General features: G+C 40.3%; 1 protein-coding gene across 5 annotated transcripts in view; it reads right to left on the bottom strand.

Annotated features, from left to right (window-relative positions):
- The window catches only part of LOC136873653 (zinc finger protein 25), a 114,784-nt gene that overhangs the window by 83,943 nt on the left and 9,599 nt on the right, over window positions 1–21,242 (bottom strand). For 4 of the 5 annotated variants that reach the window (XM_067146723.2, XM_067146720.2, XM_067146721.2 and 1 more), the window contains one exon: window positions 19,224–19,294. In XM_067146723.2, coding sequence (XP_067002824.2) covers window positions 19,224–19,294 — 71 coding nt within the window. Of the gene's footprint in view, window positions 1–3,161; window positions 3,285–19,223; window positions 19,295–21,242 lie in introns of those variants that run through there. The other variant, XM_068228001.1, reaches the window with a different exon arrangement.

Here is a 21,242-nt window from a genome sequence, read left to right as displayed (position 1 = left end):
GAGAATTACAATTCTTCCTTCAATGTTCTTGACAGACTGTGCGAACCAGTAAAAAATAGGGGGCACACAGTGTATATGGACAGATGGTTTTCAAGCCCCACCATTTATGACCATCTGTGGGACTGTCAGACTAAAGCAGATGGCACCGTGATGCCAAATCAGAAAGGAATGCCAAAATCAGAGTTCACAAAAAAACTGAAAAAGGGTGAAAAAATGTCATTGCAGAAAGAATACCTTCTAGCAATAAAATGGCGAGATGTTCAAGACGTGTATATGCTGATCACTGCACATGATGATGACATGATTGAAGTACCCGCAGCAAGAGGGAGCCACGAGAAATCCAAACCATCAGCAGTAGTAGATTATAACAAATTCAAAATTGGTGTTGATAAGTCCGACCAATTGTTGACATATTATGCATTCACAAGGAAATCGATCAAGTGGTGGAAAAAAATAATCTTCCATCTGTTTGATCTTGCCATAGTGAATGCCTATATACTGTACCGTAAGGCTTCTTCACAAAAACTACCCCTTTCGAAATTTTGTGAATGTTTAGCGGATGATTTGGTGAGTAGTGTTGGGGCCGAAATTACTGAAGAATCACGGGCATCAACTGCGGGAAGGCTACTAGGAAGAGGTCATTTTCCACACAGAATACCTGTGGTAGGCGCGAAGAAGGAAGGACACGCACAGTGTACGTGCAAGGTTTGCTACGACAAGTCCAAACATAACACCGGTCGTGCTGTGAAGAAAATGACAACCATATTGTCGTAAATGTGACGTAGGTCTTTGCATAGGAGAATGTTTTGAGTGTTACCATACCAAATCTAAGTATTGGGAATAACAATGTGTAATTCTGTTATTCAGTGACTAAAAACTATCGAACTTTTCTAGTGAATTAGAAATTCAAGTGCGTGAACAAGGATATCAGAATGGACCAATATTGTAGCCTAAGTTCCTTTCCAATGCTGAAGGTAAGCATTTTTTATTTTATTTCGTGGGATAGTCCACTCTTTGTACAATATGTATATAAATTTGTTAATTTATAATGCAAAAACTGACAGAACTGTGACTTTCTTTCTGAGAGTCTAAATTACGCCGGCACAGGGTAGTGACACCATCTTGAAACGTCCGGGCTCATAGTGTTAATAATTCAGTGTAAATGGTATAGTACAGATAGTATTTAGCTGAAGGTAATAAACTACGTGGACAAAACATGTACTAATATTTGCTGTCAGGTAACAACTTTTATCTGAATAAATAGTGTACTGAATTGGTGGATTGTTTTCATTTATATACGGAAAGTCTTGTTGTTCCAGAGAGAGGTGTCCATCCTGGCATAACGGAGGGAATTTTGAAGAGGGAACTCCAAAACAACTTTGACTGGGAGCAACACATACTTGGGTAGTGATGGCAGGTGGGGAAAATCACCATTACATCATGTTGGTGTTAAGAACATAATGCAAGAAATCATGTTCCAGAAATCCCTTCTTCTAACTTTGTAACCTGTAGATTACATTGATGCCAACAGAAGCAGAATTTTTTTTTAAAGTAGCCATACGATTGTGTAAATACAGGTAATTAGCCCATGATCCAGGTCATAAAGTTAATAATAATTTTTCATTTATTTATTTATTCATATTACTGAAGAAGCAACAGTATTTAACTTCCATTCCTTTTTCTTTTTATTTTAATAGGTAAAGAAGAGCAGAAGAGATGGAAAGAATTTCATATAAATAAATATATTTGTAAATCTCTCTACGTGTAACACTATTTTTTAATTTGCCTTTCAAAGTAAACTGGCCAGTTTCATATTATGGACGTTCAAAACACCTTGAAACATAATAGTGACATCCTTCCTTACACAGTCTCAAAGCACTCTGCCTGAAACTGGGAGTGCATGTTTGGCACATGGTGGGCAGATTTTAATATCACAAGGAACTGAATACAAAGTGATCAACGTTCTGCATGTAATATTCTTCTTCTCTTCTCTCGGTGCCTATCCGTTTCGGATGTTGGCGATCATGATTATCTTGATCAACTGAGGTGTTGTGTTCATACTTCTCATTACTTCCACGTTTGTAATTCTCCGAGTCCAAGATATTCTCAGGGTCCGCCTATAAAGCCATGTTTCAAAGGCCTCCAGCTTCTTCTCTGTGTTTTTATTTAAGGTCTATATCTCTACACCATATAAAAGAACAGAAAATACATAACAGTGCAGAAGTCTGATTTTAGTCCCTAAAGTTATATTGTGGCTTTTAAACACATTACTCATTTTCTGGAACACACTTCTTGCTTTTCCAATGCGTACCTGGACTTCTTGTGAGCAATCCCAGTCTTCATTTATTATGGTTCCAAGGTATGAATATTGTTTTACCCTTTCTATACTCTTTTGATTTATAACCAAGTTTATTCCGGAAATATTTTCCTTACTTATAACCATGAGTTTTGTCTTTGCGGTGTTTATGTCAAGCCTGTATTGGCTGCTGACTCTTACAATTCTATCCATTAGTGATTGCAGCGCTTGGATAGTATCAGCAAATACAATTGCATCATCAGCATACTGGATGTTGTTTAATCTCACTCCATTTATCAAAATTCCTCCTTCTATTTCTTCCAAGGCTTCTCTAAATATGTAGTCTTAATATGTAATAATATACTAGCATTTTTATCCATTCTTCCAAGCGGAATCTTCAATAAGTTCCTTAAATGATTTTATGACTCCACTTACACCTTTAATATGGTAAGTTAAACTGATATTTTTCTCCTAAGGAATCTGATAGTAACGTTATGTACGATAGAGGTGAACATATTCAAGACATAATGGGGATAATTTCTGAATGATAGTACAGTACAGCTTGTTGTCCAAAGTCATGAAAAATTATCTCTGCTTCTCAGTCACATACTGCAGTTTGACCATTGGCGTGCCACAGTGACTGAAGACACATGAATCCAATTGTTGATGTTACAATCTGCTCTATAGAAATGACTAAAATAGCTCTTACTTTCTATTCCATTACATTTTGTCATTCATAATATGTATACAAGTCTGTGTTTAAAATTTGTATTTTATACGTAGACGAATTTAGTGCTCCTGGCACAACAAACAAACAAATAAATAAATAAATGTACATTCTGAAGGGGGGAAACATCACACTCACTGAAGATCCCATAATGATGGACTTGTAACAATGGTGAGAATATTATCCATCACCCCCATGAGTGTTTCATTGATCAAAATTCAATAATGCTGTTTTGAACATCCTTCGTCATCCATAATTGGCCATCACCACTTCAGGAACCCCATAGTTCAAGCACTACCATCTGCAAATTTTAACAAAGATAGAAAATTTCTTTTGACAATTTTGCACCATTAACTTAACAATGTCGATATTTATTAGCAGTCGTATCAGCACAGAAAGCCCTGTATCTCCTACTCAAGTGAGGATATAAAACAAAGAGATGGTCCAAATATTTTATGTTTGTTCACTAAGTCCTTAAAATCTTTCAATTTCAAGTGAATTACATGTGACTATATGTTGTGATGATCATTGGGTGACTTACTGTTTCGCATTAATTCTGGTTTTTTTTTGCTATTTGCTTTACGTCGCACCGACACAGATAGGTCATATGGCGACGTGCATTCATTTTAATTGTCATGGAATGTTCAGATATGGTACGGTTTTACAGATGACATACTTAGTTCATTCATGTGCTCATACACATAATGCTCCTCAGATGAAACTATTTGAAAAGAAATCTGTCTCATCCTGACTTAGGATGCCTTCAAGGTGGAGGTTCCTCTGAGGACTTTTGGTGAGTTCCTATATGGTCTCTTACAGTCTCTATATCTGCAAAAATGTTTTCCCAGAACTAATCAGACAGTTGACAAAATAACTGCCTGTAGTTCATGTCACCTTTCCTTAACATAATTTGATAAGGACTGAAAGGGTCAGATCTTTTCTTTAGAAAAGCCTCAGTTGTCACATTTCTTCCATGCCAGAAGCACAACTTCTTTTTCCCTTTTTGACAGCTTTTAGCAGCCTCAATGACAGTCTTGTGGATTCAGCATGGCTCCTAGACATCTTCAGCTCCTTCACATACAGGGAGCTAAAGATTTGGTATGTACTGCACAAATTATCGATAATACGAAATAGCAGAGGATACTATCAAAAAATGCAATGCAATCTAATGTTCTATGATGTTGGCATGTAAAATATCCCTTGTCACTTTTGTGCACATATCAAAATAAATTAAAATTCAGCAATAATAGCCCAGCAGACTTCTTATTTCTATGGTAGAATAAAACAGAAAGTCTAAGTCAAAAGCAGCATGCTTAAACAGAATACACATTCAAGTTGCTGTCATTTTATTAGTACATAAGAGTAATTGATTCCAGTCATCTTTAAAGCTTTACTATTGACTTGTTTATAAATATTTACCAAGAGGAGAGATTATTTATGTCACAATTATTTGAGCGGCAAGCATTCCATTTTGAACTCAGCAACACACCTGTCACCAGTCAGTCCCATCAAACCCAGCCTACGAAAGAAGCTATGGAAAGAATCAAAGGAATCTTGGAGAAACTTATGTCTGGATCTGTGTTGATGAAACAACAGACAGCCTTCATGATTACATAACAAACTTGATAGTTGGAATGCTTAACGCTGATGTTCCTTTCAGAGATTTCTTAATCTACACCGAACAGTTAATTACAATTACCACAACACAGTGGCTTATTCTGTACATAATGCCCCAAATGTTATTCAATCAAAACAAAATAAAAGTCCTAAAAGCCCAGAGGGATGCCGCTTCATACTGAACCCGACAGGGGCATGATCCAAGGACCTTGGGTTGATATCGATTTCCATAATTACGCGCGCAATGCTATTAAAGGGAAAGAACGCTGAAAATGATTAATATTCATATTATTAATAGAGGTCATACCAAAACTAATTAATATTCATACCATTGAGATAGATAAATTGTGTATTTTAAAATTATTCTACGAGATTTCTTTGTCTGCGACTTATTGCGCAGTATTATCCTTTGTGTAGCGGGGGCCCCGTAGATGAAGCCAAGCCAACTTAGACCCGGGAGGGGTTACGAATGGGGATTCCCTGTGACATCACTCGAGAGAAGACATCCCTCCTCAAGACTCACAGAATGAGGGGAAACTAACTTTTTTGAAACGAAATATGAAAGCCATCTTGGAATCGGACTGGCCAACTTAATTACCTACGAGGTAGAAAATTAATAAAACTCAAATTAGGGGCTCATCTCCCGATTTAAAAGGGATAAATGTCATTGGGACATTTATTTAGAGTGTTTAATGTCCTCTTCCGTGATAACTTTCAGCCGAAGAAAGAATAGTGTGTTGTTTCTGCGTGGAAAAGTACTGGGGCCATCTGTTTAGTCTCACGACAGCTCCTCGAGATCGGGACTTCACCCCGTGTGGTAGGGGAAGCAGAACATATTTTAATTCATTTAAAGAGATTCACCGAAGGATAATTGAGTGGTTATGTCTCAATCGCACCAACTAGATATTGGTCACCGATCACCCGTACTATCCTACCTCGAGTACGCCGGGAATAGGCGCTACGCAAATTAGTGGAAGGGGTATCGCTCCCTAGTAAAAACTACTGCAGGAAGGGACAAGCGTCAGTCCGGGTTTGCGGCTTATCGACGGCGAAGCTATGCTCCGTTAAGCCCTCGTTAGGTCTTTGTTCAAGTGAAATTAATTCCTATTTTAAGTGAAATAATCCAATTTGCATAAACAGTGTTTAGTTTTGATCTCTGTGACGCCAGTGTTAATTTTTTGGAAAACCGTGACGTGAAAAGTCATATTATTATGATTACTATAATATAATAATCTTACGTAGTCGCATAGGAGATCGTGACCGGACGTTCACATTGAACGCTGTTAACCGGAGTGTGACTTAAACAGTGACGTTGTGTCTGTACAGGATTAAGTGGTAGCGGCTCCAACATCATCAAACAATGGCTCATCAACTTCAAGATGAATTGGTAATGGAAGTCATCACCGTGGTGCCCATGGAGGAGGAGTAAACTCAGAATGGACTTCCCGAGTTGACGAAGGCGTCATCCTGTGATAGAGATGAGTACAAAGTTCTAATATCTGGCATGCATAGAGGGGATGGGAATATTTATTGTAAACTGACGCTATAAGGGATTTAAAGATGTAGTCCTGCTGAAATAGAGCGCCGGAATGGGCGCGTAGTAATTAATTCTTAGCTTAGGAAACCGACTACAGGGCTGAGTAATCGAGTGTAAATAATTAAGGGAATATAATACTTTAGCTTTGCATGGGATAGTAATTCATTCAATTATTTCTTTCTTGGGAGATTCTGTTGTTTATTTGCGTCAGAAGACCAGTAATAATTAGTTTATGGGAGTGCAGTGAGAGTAGTTATTGGAGTATTCATTAATTTGATAAGTGCATGGTATGTAAAACGGGAAGTACTGCTGTATGCAAGGCGCGTCACTACGAGACTCAGCGGCCAGAGTGACAACCTCAAAATTTCCACCCTTTGAAATACTTAGATAGGGAGTGATAAGTTTAAATTGATTCTGTGATTAAATATACCAGGAAGTGATCATAATAAGTGTGTTAAACATCGATTCGTGTGGAAATTAATTAATTAATGCATGTATTGCCGTGTGACGATAGAGTAGCCGTGTGCCGACCATCGATTAATTAGCAGTCAGTAATCAGATGTTAATTGCCGCGCGAGTGCTTAATTGTGTTGAAATTACTGTATAGATTCCGCGCGATGACCATGTATAAGCAAGGTAGCGGGTAAGCTATGTCGAATGACAATAATAATAATAATAATAATAATAATCATAATCATAATAATAATAATAATAATAATAATAATAAATATAATAATGATAATAACAATCAGGCAAAGATTACCATTATGGTACGGGAGTCGTGTTGTAAGAATATGATATGATACTGCTGGGTAGATATGTGTTTAATTCAAAGTGATTTGCGCGAGTCTGGTAAGGCCGCAGGATATTGGAGATGTAATTCCGAGTGAAATGTTACGGTTCCCTTTGGAAAGGGAAGGTTGTGCGGGTGTTGACCTCGTGAGGGTGGTCAACCGCTGTCTGGCCTTGGCCAGTGTGTTCCTTTTTTTTGTTTGAATGTCCCGTAAGCGGAGAATGGAAGGACGTGGCTGTTAAAAGGGAAGTTGGTTTCTTTGAGTGGCGAAATAATGTGATCTACCTAACACGGCAGAGCTGGGTAATAATTGACACGCGACCCGGCCGATGATGGTAATGTTTGCCAATGAATCGTTGTTTATTGTACGAGTATAATTAGATAGGGATTACAGGACCCTGCCTTCGTCGCAAGAGGTTGTCAGTTCGATGCTCAACGTAGGCATTGGAGGCCTACAGTGTCAGAAGGAAGATCAAGTGCCTTTTACGGATTTTTCTTGCATATCATGTACCATGTATGTGTTTTTATGTCATATGTGGTTGTACATAAGGTCAGTGGTGGTTCTGTCCATCAGCTTGACGATGTCTAGAATAGCGAGGGTCAGTTCGATCCCAGGTGTTGTATCATATGTGTGTATTTTCATTTTTTTTTGTCATTTCATTGGGAAATCTAGGTCTTTATTAGAATAGGGATTGCTCAGACGTGTTGTCGGGCGCATGTTAGTTTTATGTGTTAGCGATAATATAGCCTCAGTGTTATGATAAAATTTCCATTCGCTATATGTCACGATACATCGCTTCGCGATAACGTACTCGTTTCTATCATGTATAACGGACAGAGGTCCACAAACAACCTACAACCAGCATTTGTAAATTTCAATGTAAATTCATTAGTGTTATTTGATGCATCATTTCCCATTATCATTAAGGTTCAATAAACCGGTTTGTGAGTTAAATATTTTAATTCGAAAGTGTTCTCATTTTTAGTTATATGCCCCGCTTCTCCTCCCTTGTACGCCTCTAAGCTTAATTTAGTTCAGCACCTATTTATTTCTTACTTCTTGACCTGTCAGCGACCCTGTAGATCTCGTGCCGGTGCCAGTTAGGTAGGGGGCGGGTGCATATAATAAATGGCGCCCAACGTGGGGCTAGATAAAAGGGCGTAAGTGAACTGTGGGGCTCGATATGTCCGTAAATAAGGGCTACCCAGATTTAGGAAATTTAGCGCCATAGTAGACATGGTAGCCGAGCAACGTGCAGCCCGAAATTCCGTAAAGGGCTACCATAGCGCCATATAAAATGTCGGCCCAACGTCCGACGTGTTTTACTGTTAAATAGGGGCGCATATTTACTTTACCTGCCATATAAAATGACGCTCCAGGTGGGACATGTTTTACGGTTTAATGGACGTATTTTCATGTTTAATAGGCGCATAATTATCCCACATATTGCATACCATTAATGCGAAGATAGGGGCGTGTTGTGTATTAGGCAAGGCATACTTGTGCGGCTTCCAGGAGTGGGCACGATTATTTGGTAACCCGTGTCTGCTTCTGACATTTCCACGCGAGGCCCAGTTCATTATAGTTGAATAAGTGACACCTTGATGTCAATCTTAAATCGTTTTATGAATGAGAACACAGTCATGGTCCAATGATATGGGCAGAGCCATGACATTCGCGTAAGCAGGGGCGTATCCAAAATTCAAGGGGATTAGTTCGAATCCCGGGAAACAATAAAATGAATTTCCCATAAGTGAGGTTCGAAGTGAATAGTGGCTCTTTCTTAGTGCATATCTATTCACGGATATTAGCCAGTGGTGCGTGTTTCTTCACCAAACAACCTGCTATTAGGAAATATATTTTACGTTAGTATAACCGTGGATGAGAAGAGGTAACCTCACGCCTACTTTTCTTTTTCGAGTGGCAGTAGGTTGATTTCATGGGTTCAGTTTGAGATTCTGATGACTTTGTGTGTTTGAAGGACCTCAATGCTGAAGGCATGGGTTGATTTACTGGCGCTATACCACATATGTTGGTATTTAAAATCGAGCCCAAATTTTGAATCACAGGTCAACCGGCAACTTTATTAACTGAATCTGAGGGCTAATATTATAATCATTTTCGGAAATTTCCCGTTGCTTTTCATATAAATTTCATGAACCTTAATGATGTTAGGCGGTTAGGCAGCTTCAATGATAGCCGTTTTTGAGGCTTAATTTGCAATGATGATTAAAGTAAAAATTATTTGAAGCTGGAAGAACGTAAAGTTTGGATAGAGGAATCTTTTCTTTTAAAACAAATAATAATTATATATTGTTGTGGTTTGTTGACGCCGACGTTAGCGAGGGGGGTCCTGTCATCTCAAAGGATAGCGACATGGATAGTGAAGCCATGCGGGCTTTGATGGACGCCTTTAAGGCACTTGAAAATAAGATGGAGGATAACAGTGCGCAGATTAGGGGTAGTGTGAAGGACGATATTAAGACACTTGAAAATAGAATGGAAGAGAGCAGGAAGGCGATGGAAGATAAGATGGAGGATAACAGTGCGCAGATTAGGGAGATGAAGGACGGTGTGAAGGACGATTTAAAGGCGAATCGGGAGGAAATGAAGGACGATTTCAAGGCGAATCGGGAGGAAATGAAGGACGATATTAAGACGCTTGAAAATGAATGCAAGCGGGGGCGCGCGGAGGTCAGAGAACAACTAGAGAACTTTGACGGTAAATTAACACATTTTGAGGTTAAATTGGAAGAAAACCGAACCGAGACTAGTAAGATGATCGAGGAGAAATGCAGTAGTTTAATGGACAAAATTCAGGAGGTTCAACAACAATGCGAAAAGGGGGCTAAGGAACTAAGCGATAAAATAGACGCGGTTTCTCAGCTCAATGCCGTTGTTGAAATAAAGGTCGAGGGAATAGTTGAGCGGCTTGATCAGGTTGAGACCGGTATCGAGAGAGACATAACTCGCGTGAATGGCGAAATCGTGGATGTCAAAGGGAAAATCGATCAGTTTGAATGGTGAAATGGAACAGGTCAGGTCCAAAGCGAATGACCGCGACACGAAGATCGAAGAGATAAGGGGGCAGGTCGAGGATAATCAGACAAATATCAGGATCGTTGAAGAAAGGACGGAGAAAGCCTTGGCGGTAATTGAGGCCCTGGACGAGAAGATTACGTCGGTATCGCAAGCAGCGCAGTCCGATACGAAACTAACTTTTGCCAGGTTACGGAAGGAAGTGTCAGGACAAATAGTAGGAGAGACTGCTAAACAGATCCACGAGTGGAGCGAAGAGAAAGGATCGAAAATGATGGTGAAATTGGAGATCCACGAAGAACAAATTAACGCACTTTGCGAAGAAATAGAGGGAATGAAGAAATTAGACATTCAGGATGAACCACATTTCAAAATGGAAACAGCTGGAATGAAGAAAATGGAATTAGGTAGCGGATCGCATCAGTTAGGCTACAGTCTGTTCAAGGAACAATTACCTGGCAATGAAGAATATAAGTTACCGGCGATAGACGAGAGGACGTCGACCTTGCTTGGCCAAAATTCGTTACCTATGTATAGCCTCTTACGTTCAGCGGACGATAAGCCAAAGAAGTTCAAACCAGGCACTAGGACTACGCCAAAAAGTTTCCTCCGCGAGGTAGATGATTATATGGCGGATCATCGGGTACCAGCGGATAGGAAATTACGAGTAGTGGAAAAATTCTTGGAAGACCAGGCTCTTGAATGGTTTAAAGCGTTCCGCTACTGTTTTGATAGCTATGAAGGCTTTAAGAAGCTATTTTTGGAAAAATACTGGGGTTTGGACACGCAGCAAGGGCTTAGGTTAGAGCTTTACTCGAGGAGGTACGCTTCGGGAGGACCCACGAGGTTCTGTGACTATTTCACGTCTCAGCTGGTGAAGATGCGCGAACTGGACAGCCCGCCGACAGAAAATGAATTAATAACCGCCATTACGAGGCAGTTCCCAGCTGACGTCCAGCGCATGTTGATTGCGGCAAACATTCGTACGGCAGTGGAAGACGAGCACGTGTTAAGACAGTTGGATCAGACATCTCATGTCGGGCATGGTCGAGCTAGAAACGTAGAAGCCATCAACACGGTAAATGTTCGAGAGGGAGATCAGTCGGTAAACCGGAGTACTCAGGTGATAAGTACTCAGACTGACGCTCAGATAGGCAACCAGAACAGGCATAATAGGGATTGGAGATCTCCGAAGTGGGAAAACCACCAATGGAAGTATCGAAATGACCAGGGTAGGAGTCAATGGTATCAGTCAGGGAGGTACAACCACGGACAGAGCGGCGCACGAGGGCGACGACCTTACGGGAGAACACCCAATTCCTACTGGGGTAACCGTGGTCGACAGAACAACAGACCGCGAGAATACTATCGGGGTGACCTCAACGACAGAAGGAATGAGTCACGCCGTTACGTCAGAGATCTGCAAGATACCCAGGCCGGAAACGATCGGTGGAAAGATTCGATGCAGCAGTTTGCTAAGTCGGATGAGTGTCGAGGGGCAGAGAGCCTCGAACTACAGGCACATAATGCTGCAAACCGTGCCAGTAATCTTGATCCCCACGCATCACCATATTCAAGTGGAGGCGGAGGTCAGCTTAAAAAAATTAGGAAAACCGAGTGAGGAGATAGTCGGATTTTCGAGGACTACCGACGCGAAGGGGGAACCGTGGACGTCCGTGACCATCGCATCTTGGATATTTCAGCCCGATGACCTCGTTGAAGATCCCGTTCAGGCATGTCCAAAACCAATCAGAGGGTTACCCGTCATTTATGTCCGTGTCAACCAGTTGCTGGTTCGTTGCCTCGTAGACGAGCGTCAGCGTGGTATCTAAAGTATTAGTTAAAGAACTGGAATCGAAACAACATATACCAATCATTCCGATTTCGAATATTAAGGTTCGAGGAATAATTCCGGACCGCACAACTACATGCAATAGCCAGGCCTATCTAGATTTGGAAATTGGGAACAACCTCATATCACATCCATTTATAATTCTGACTAGAATGGAATATAATATCATCATTGGAGCTGATTTTCTTCGGGAATTCAAAGCGGTCATTGACATGGACAAGAATGAAATTAGATTCAGGAACGATTCAATTCAGGGAGATGTAAGGTTAAACGACTTCGAGGGACAACACGGGGAGGAGAAGATTTGGACTATGGAGATAGAACAATTGAAACATGAAGGAGGAGATTGCTTCCCAAACTGGGATGCCTATCGGGACGAGATGATCAAGGAGTTTGAAGGGATGATTTTCAAGTTAGAAGTGGAGAATGAAGGACCATCATTGGCGGAGGTAGTCCAAGAAAAGATCGACGAAGCGAAGATAGGGAAGGAAGACAAAGGCACATTACAGAAAGTCATAGAGAGACACGAAAATGTATTTGGTTCACGTCCAGGAAAGATTCCAAATTTCAAATATTCCTTAGTCATCAACAATTGGGAACCATTCCGGCAACGACCATATCCGATACCCGAAAAGTTTCACGCTGGAGTGAGGAAAATTATACAGGAGATGGAAGATAACGGAATTATATCAAAATCACCCACACCATTTTTGAATCCGTTGGTCGTGGTGGAGAAGGGCAACGGTTCGTTGCGGGTTTGCCTCGACGCGCGAGCAATAAACCAGCGATTAATCCCAGAGTATGACCAGGCCCCGTGTATAAGAGAGGTCCTTAAGAAGTTCCGGGGCATGAAACTATTTAGTGGAGTTGATCTGACATCATCATTTCATCACGTTGAACTTGACCCAGCCACCAAAATCTTGACCGGGTTTCTGTTTGATGGGCAAACCTACGTTTTTAACCGGTTACCCTTTGGATTTAAAACAGCAGGGTCAGCGCTCATTAGGGCACTAGATCGTAACCTAAGTGACGAATTTAAACAGTTTACGGTGAGGTATGTGGATGACATCCTTATTGCATCAGAAACTTTGCCAGAGCACCTGGAGAAACTTGATAAACTATTAGCTGATTTAGAAAGGAACAACTTCAAGGTGAACCTACCCAAGTCTAATTTCTGCCAAAGGAGTATCCTATTCTTAGGTCATGTGATCGACTCAGAAGGAATTATGCCCAATCCTGTTAAATTAAAGGCAATTCAAAATTTTCCAAAGCCGACGAAGGTGAAACATGTCAGGCAATTTTTAGGAATTTGTAACTTTTTCGCGGATCATTGTCCGAACTACACCAGTATAGTTGCACCATTACAAGATCTTCTTAAGAAAAACAATAGGTGGAAGTGGGACCTCGCCTGCGATGAAGCATTTGCTAAAGCAAAGGATCTGTTGGCCCGTAGTGTAAAATTAGGATATTCGGACTATACACAAAAGTTTATCGTGCAAACTGATGCGTCGATTATAAGAGTTGGGGCAGTTCTATACCAAGAGACGCTGAACCCGAACAGAGGATCACCTATTTGGCTTTCATGAGTCGCAAATTAAGGTCGCATGAGTTGAAATATACCGTGACCGAACTAGAGATGCTCGCGATCGTGACCGCTCTTAACCATTGGAAGAAATACATTTATGGGTATCCAATTGTGTTAAGGACGGATCACAAAGCTTTGACGTTCACGATGAAATCTGCCTTAACAAGCGAGAGAGTCAGCCGGTGGTGCTTGTTTGTGCAGCAATTCGACATTACAGTTGAGCACTGCGCCGGAAAGGCAAATGTAATTGCAGACGCCCTCAGTAGAAATCCAGATCCGGAACCTATCGCGGTTAACCAAATACAGTTGATAGAACAAGGGGACCGCGAAATCATAGAAAGGCTGCGGACTATAGGTGAAGAACAGCAGAAATGTCCGGAAATGAAGAAGTTGATCGATTTCCTTCAACGTAGAATACAGCCAGGGACGGATGAATACCGTGAACTTCAGAAAAGATCCGAGAAGTACCAATTTTTAATGGCATGCTGCATAAATTCGTGGACGAGGACCACACGCAATTCAGGATCGTGGTTCCAACGACGTTGCAGGTTGATTTAGTTTGGCTCGCTCATCACGTTACTGGTCACGCAGGGAGAGATAAAGTAATTGCTACACTTCGGGAAACTTTTATCTGGAAAAATTTGAGGAAAACTGTTCAGCAGGTACTCCTTACTTGCGACATTTGCCAACAGGTAAAACCCAATCCATACCTACTTAAGCAAAAACCGAAGCCATTGTTGCCAAGTAAACCTCGGGAACTGTTCGCTTTAGACTTTTACGGACCACTTCCCAAGGGAAAGAGAGGGCTTCAATACATTTTGGTATGCGTGGATGTGTTTTCAAAATTCGTCACTCTCTGTCCAATCCAGAAGGCAAATACTAGAGCCGTTATAAATCAGTTGAAGACTAGAATCATACCACGTATGGGCAAGCCCGAATGCGTCCTTACTGATCATGGGTCGCAGTTCACATCGGGAAACTTCAAGCGAGACATCGACAACTTAAACATCAAATATCATCTAAGTTCAATTAGGCATCCGGAGTCGAATCCCGCAGAGCGGATAATGCTAGAAATCGCAAAGTTTTGCCGTATTTACTGTCCTAGACAACATTGGCGTTGGGTGGACGTGATTCCAGTTATCACAGAAAGTATCAACGGCACTATCCATGAATCCACCGGCCAAATTCCGTCAGTTATTCATTTCGACAGTTTTCCAAAGAGACCATGGCACGAGGTCTTAAAATGTCCGCAGGATCCTAGGCTATCGGTTGAGCTATGCATACAGGAGACAGCAAAACATTTGAAGGCCCAAGCAGAGCGAAGATTACGTCGTCTCCGTAACGAGAGGTACCATCGACCACTGCGCGTAGGGGAACTTGTTCTCGTTAAACGACCAACAGTTTCCGATCCACCTAACAAGTTCTGCCACAAGTTCGCTGAACTGTACATCGGTCCTTACGGAGTCATCCAAAACCTCGGCAACAACGCGTACAAGGTGCAAAGCATGGACGGCGCGACCGAAACCATCTACAACGCGGCAAATCTGAAGTTGTACCATACGTCCGGAGGCAACTTAGAAGACGTGGACAACGCTGAAGAACTTGGGGCAACGGAAGAAGAAGACGATGAGGAAGACGGAGAAGAAGATCGACGTGACGTGTCAGATGAAGAGTCGGGACCAAATGAGGAAGCCGAAGAAGTCAATTATTTGGAGAATTTGTTTTCACAGAGAGATCTCGGGGATGAAGAATGTCCAGAATGTCAGTACCTGGAGAACTACAGAGAAGCATTGCGTCAGATAGCATATTATTTAGAAAGAGAGAACCAGGAACTTCGCCAGAAAGCAAAGGTTTGGAAACAGTTGTGAATCGATATTGCCAATTGAATATTTAGCGACGAAATGTGTCCAGTGCCTGTAAACATTTCTTCTCGAGGAGAGGGGAATATGAACCCGACAGGGGCATGATCCAAGGACCTTGGGTTGATATCGATCTCCGTAATTACGCGCCCAATGCTATTAAAGGGAAAAAATGCTGAAAATGATTAATATTCATATTATTAATAGAGGTCATACCAAAACTAATTAATATTCATACCATTGAGATAGATAAATTGTGTATTTTAAAATTATTCTACGAGATTTCTTTGTCTGCGACTTATTGCGCAGTATTATCCTTTGTGTAGCGGGGGCCCCGTAGATGAAGCCAAGCCAACTTAGACCCGGGAGGGGTTACGAATGGGGATTCCCTGTGACATCACTCGAGAGAAGACATCCCTCCTCAAGACTCACAGAATGAGGGGAAACTAACTTTTTCGAAACGAAATATGAAAGCCATCTTGGAATCGGACTGGCCAACTTAATTACCTACGAGGTAGAAAATTAATAAAACTCAAATTAGGGGCTCATCTCCCGATTTAAAAGGGATAAATGTCATTGGGACATTTATTTAGAGTGTTTAATGTCCTCTTCCGTGATAACTTTCAGCCGAAGAAAGAATACTGTGTTGTTTCTGCGTGGAAAAGTACTGGGGCCATCTGTTTAGTCTCACGACAGCTCCTCGAGATCGGGACTTCACCCCGTGTGGTAGGGGAAGCAGAACATATTTTAATTCATTTAAAGAGATTCACCGAAGAATAATTGAGTGGTTATGTCTCAATCGCACCAACTAGATATTGGTCACCGATCACCCGTACTATCCTACCTCGAGTACGCCGGGAATAGGCGCTACGCAAATTAGTGGAAGGGGTATCGCTCCCTAGTAAAAACTACTGCAGGAAGGGACAAGCGTCAGTCCGGGTTTGCGGCTTATCGACGGCGAAGCTATGCTCCGTTAAGCCCTCGTTAGGTCTTTGTTCAAGTGAAATTAATTCCTATTTTAAGTGAAATAATCCAATTTGCATAAACAGTGTTTAGTTTTGATCTCTGTGACGCCAGTGTTAATTTTTTGGAAAACCGTGACGTGAAAAGTCATATTATTATGATTACTATAATATAATAATCTTATGTAGTCGCATAGGAGATCGTGACCGGACGTTCTCATTGAACGCTGTTAACCGGAGTGTGACTTAAACAGTGACGTTGTGTCTGTACAGGATTAAGTGGTAGCGGCTCCAACATCATCAAACAATGGCTCATCAACTTCAAGATGGAAGTCATCACCGTGGTGCCCATGGAGGAGGAGTAAACTCAGAATGGACTTCCCGAGTTGACGAAGGCGCCATCCTGTGATAGAGATGAGTACAAAGTTCTAATATCTGGCATATATAGAGGGGATGGGAATATTTATTGTAAACTGACGCTATAAGGGATTTAAAGATGTAGTCCTGTTGAAATAGAGCGCCGGAATGGGCGCGTAGTAATTAATTCTTAGCTTAGGAAACCGACTACAGGTCTGAGTAATCGAGTGTAAATAATTAAGGGAATATAATACTTTAGCTTTGCATGGGATAGTAATTCATTCAATTATTTCTTTCTTGGGAGATTCTGTTGTTTATTTGCGTCAGAAGACCAGTAATAATTAGTTTATGGGAGTGCAGTGAGAGTAGTTATTGGAGTATTCATTAATTTGATAAGTGCATGGTATGTAAAACGGGAAGTACTGCTGTATGCAAGGGGCATCACTACGAGACTCAGCGGCCAGAGTGACAACCTCAAAATTTCCACCCTTTGAAATACTTAGATAGGGAGTGATAAGTTTAAATTGATTCTGTGATTAAATATACCAGGAAGTGATCATAATAAGTGTGTTAAACATCGATTCGTGTGGAAATTAATTAATTAATGCATGTATTGCCGTGTGACGATAGAGTAGCCGTGTGCCGACCATCGATTAATTAGCGGTCAGTAATCAGATGTTAATTGCCGCGCGAGTGCTTAATTGTGTTGAAATTGCTGTATAGATTCCGCGCGATGACCATGTATAAGCAAGGTAGTGGGTAAGCTATGTAGAATGACAATAATAATAATAATAATAATAATAATAATAATAATAATAATAATAATAATAAATATAATAATGATAATAACAATCAGGCAAAGATTACCATTATGGTACGGGAGTCGTGTTGTAAGAATATGATATGATACTGCTGGGTAGATATGTGTTTAATTCAAAGTGATTTGCGCGAGTCTGGTAAGGCCGCAGGATATTGGAGATGTACTTCCGAGTGAAATGTTACGGTTCCCTTTGGAAAGGGAAGGTTGTGCGGGTGTTGACCTCGTGAGGGTGGTCAACCGCTGTCTGGCCTTGGCCAGTGTGTTCCTTTTTTTTGTTTGAACGTCCCGTAAGCGGAGAATGGAAGGACGTGGCTGTTAAAAGGGAAGTTGGTTTCTTTGAGCGGCGAAATAATGTGATCTACCTAACACGGCAGAGCTGGGTAATAATTGACACGCGACCCGGCCGATGATGGTAATGTTTGCCAATGAATCGTTGTTTATTGTACGAGTATAATTAGATAGGGATTACAGGACCCTGCCTTCGTCGCAAGAGGTTGTCAGTTCGATGCTCAACGTAGGCATTGGAGGCCTACAGTGTCAGAAGGAAGATCAAGTGCCTTTTACGGATTTTTCTTGCATATCATGTACCATGTATGTGTTTTTATGTCATATGTGGTTGTACATAAGGTCAGTGGTGGTTCTGTCCATCAGCTTGACGATGTCTAGAATAGCAAGGGTCAGTTCGATCCCAGGTGTTGTATCATATGTGTGTATTTTCATTATTTTTTTTTGTCATATCATTGGGAAATCTAGGTCTTTATTAGAATAGCGATTGCTCAGACGTGTTGTCGGGCGCATGTTAGTTTTATGTGTTAGCGATAATATAGCCTCAGTGTTATGATAAAATTTCCATTCGCTATATGTCACGATACATCGCTTTGCGATAACGTACTCTTTTCTATCATGTATAACGGACAGAGGTCCACAAACAACCTACAACCAGCATTTGTAAATTTCAATGTAAATTCATTAGTGTTATTTGATGCATCATTTCCCATTATCGTTAAGGTTCAATAAACCGGTTTGTGAGTTAAATATTTTAATTTGAAAGTGTTCTCATTTTTAGTTATATGCCCCGCTTCTCCTCCCTTGTACGCCTCTAAGCTTAATTTAGTTCAGCGCCTATTTATTTCTTACTTTTTGACCTGTCAGCGACCCTGTAGATCTCGTGCCGGTGCCAGTTAGGTAGGGGGCGGGTGCAATACATGACACCTGAATTGTGACAAAGCAACATAAGTATTCACTACTAAATACAAGGTATCAAGTACCAGACAGAGGTTCATCCTACTCTTGGCTGTCATTTTTTCTGAGAATTACAATAAGGATTACAAGTTAGTACAGTTAGTAGAGTTTAACAAGTCACACTGCAGTTAGCACACCAGAAACTACACATTCCCAATGTAATCCTCTCAAATCCTCAGTAAAAGTGGCACTTGTTCGTGTATATACCTGCATAGCAAATTAGATAAAACAATGTAGTGTATCAGCCAAGCGGAATCAGAAAGAAAGCAGGACATTTGAGCATCCCCAATAAAAATTTCAGGACAGCGGGACATTTTGCTAAAACCCGTGACTGTGCTAGGAAATGCAAGATGAATAGACACCTTATTCTAACTGCTACCTTTTAAGATTTTAGAGATTAATGGTAACCTTGTAAAGAAATAATTAAAATTATGAAAATGGCCAGTTCACACAGATAAAAAAACACTTACCCTGAGCATGACAGTGAAACGTTAAACAAGACATTTCATAATGTGTAGGTTTAGTGATGTACTTACTTGTTTTCTTCTATGATGTTTGGAAACGGTTGATGTTCTATAAACACTTCTTCCTTACAGTGTGCAGAAGGCTAAAAGAAGAAATAAGGAAAGACGAGTGAAGAGGTAGAGTAATGAAGTACATAAAAAAAGAAACAGCTGGCAAAATACAGTTCATAATTTCAACTGAAGTTTGGCCCAGTAGCAGTCCAGACCTGAACCCTTTGGACTACTGAAACGAAATTATCGTGAATTTATCTTTAATGTAAATATATAAGAAATGGAAAGGAAAAAGCAAGTATTAAATAACGGAAGTGTCAAATTAAGTCATAATTATAGAGCGGGATAGACACAAGAATACAAACACAAAATGATAGGTGAGCAATACAGGTAGCAACAGAAAAGGAGAAACTTGAAAGGTCAACGACAATCTACACATCCTTACACAATTCTCTTTCCACAATGATAGGCTATTAAGTGCTCCCTTCTCTCCTGCCAATTTTTTGTTCCTTTGCACTGCATGGATGATTCTAACTGCCAAGTAGACATGTAATGATCCTCATCCCAATGAAGCTTTCCATGTTCACGAATTGACGACGATAATTTCCAGGCAGTTTTAGCAATAATTTTTTCTACAGAGAATAATTCCATTATATTTTATATATTTCTACACAATAAATTTTGCCACAGATTTTGTTTCCCAAAACATACTGTACTATCAAAGTACAAGTTAATCGCACAGTATACTTATCCCATCATACCTCTTTCCCAACAAGTGGACAGTGCTTAAATCATATCCACAGAAATATCACTGAGTGTAATTTGCGAGCATCATCCCTCTCTGTACACCACATTAGAAGAATCCCAAAAAGAATAAAGTGATACTCAGACAGACCTTATATAGGTATCCCTCATGTAACCAATTAAATCCCAACCTCAAAGGAAGTGGATTTGATTTCAGGACAGGATAAAGTCAGTTGTGCTGGAATAAAATATACCATATTTTTTGGACCAGAAGTCACTCCAGAACATAGAACATGTGTTGATATTAGGACAGAAGTGTAAAGGAAAAAGTATTTATATGCATTTATCACCAAGGAATGAAGGGTCCATGTGAGAACATTTTACTAATTTTACAGGAAAGCATTATTAAAACATCGCAACACAATGTTATTCCCTTGTGTATGGCAAAATTGCTCATATCTAGGAACTAATCAGGTTCCGTCCCTTTATTGGACAGAAGACTGAAACTACATTCTTAGAGCAACAAAGTGGCAGTAATATTGGATAAAAATAGGAAACATTAAACTTCAAGCATGGAGATACAATAATACACTTAAAATGAAACCAGAGTAACTCACTTTACTACTAAATATGTTCATTTTCACTGCCTACATTTTTATTCCTTAGACCTGACAGTCAACTCTCTTTCTCTGCCACTGAAAAATCAATTTATCTCTAGATGGTGCTCAAAAGTCTCTGTCTGCTGCCCTATTAGCATGCTGTTTTCTAAATTCTACCACTTCTAACTGAAAGGTTACACAATCCACAAAGCTCTTAAAAGGTGGCAAACTGTAACCTTTCAAAACCAAGGTTAGCACTGTTCTCATCTGTACCCCAAAACATAGTTAAGACCACAAAACACTCCATTCTCTCCCACCCTCCTTGCTGATCACTACCTCCACTGCTTTTTAAACTTAAGTAGCTTATCCAAGACAATGGTATTATAACAAGTGCATTTTTTTATAGCCAGTGACAAATATCCACAGACCTTCAGACAATAAGGTGCAGGGAAGATTTGGGCTGTATTTCCTGAGCAAATATATGGTATATAAGAAGAAAGTACGATTTATGATTATTTGAAGACTTAGTGGTAACATTTTGAACCGTAATTTACTGGTACCAATGTAAAAAGATTTCACACACAAAAAGTGTACTTCATAAAAATGTAGGTCAAATGGTTTCAAATTAATTACTAATCAGCCTAGTGCAAAATAAATACATTGTGAAAAAAAATATTCTGGAAAAATGGTAATGGGG

The sequence above is a fragment of the Anabrus simplex genome, chromosome 5, assembly GCF_040414725.1.
Source record: "Anabrus simplex isolate iqAnaSimp1 chromosome 5, ASM4041472v1, whole genome shotgun sequence".
NCBI classification, from domain to species: domain Eukaryota; kingdom Metazoa; phylum Arthropoda; class Insecta; order Orthoptera; family Tettigoniidae; genus Anabrus; species Anabrus simplex.
Note: the sequence above shows the minus strand (reverse complement) of the source record. Positions and strands in the feature narration are given on the sequence as shown.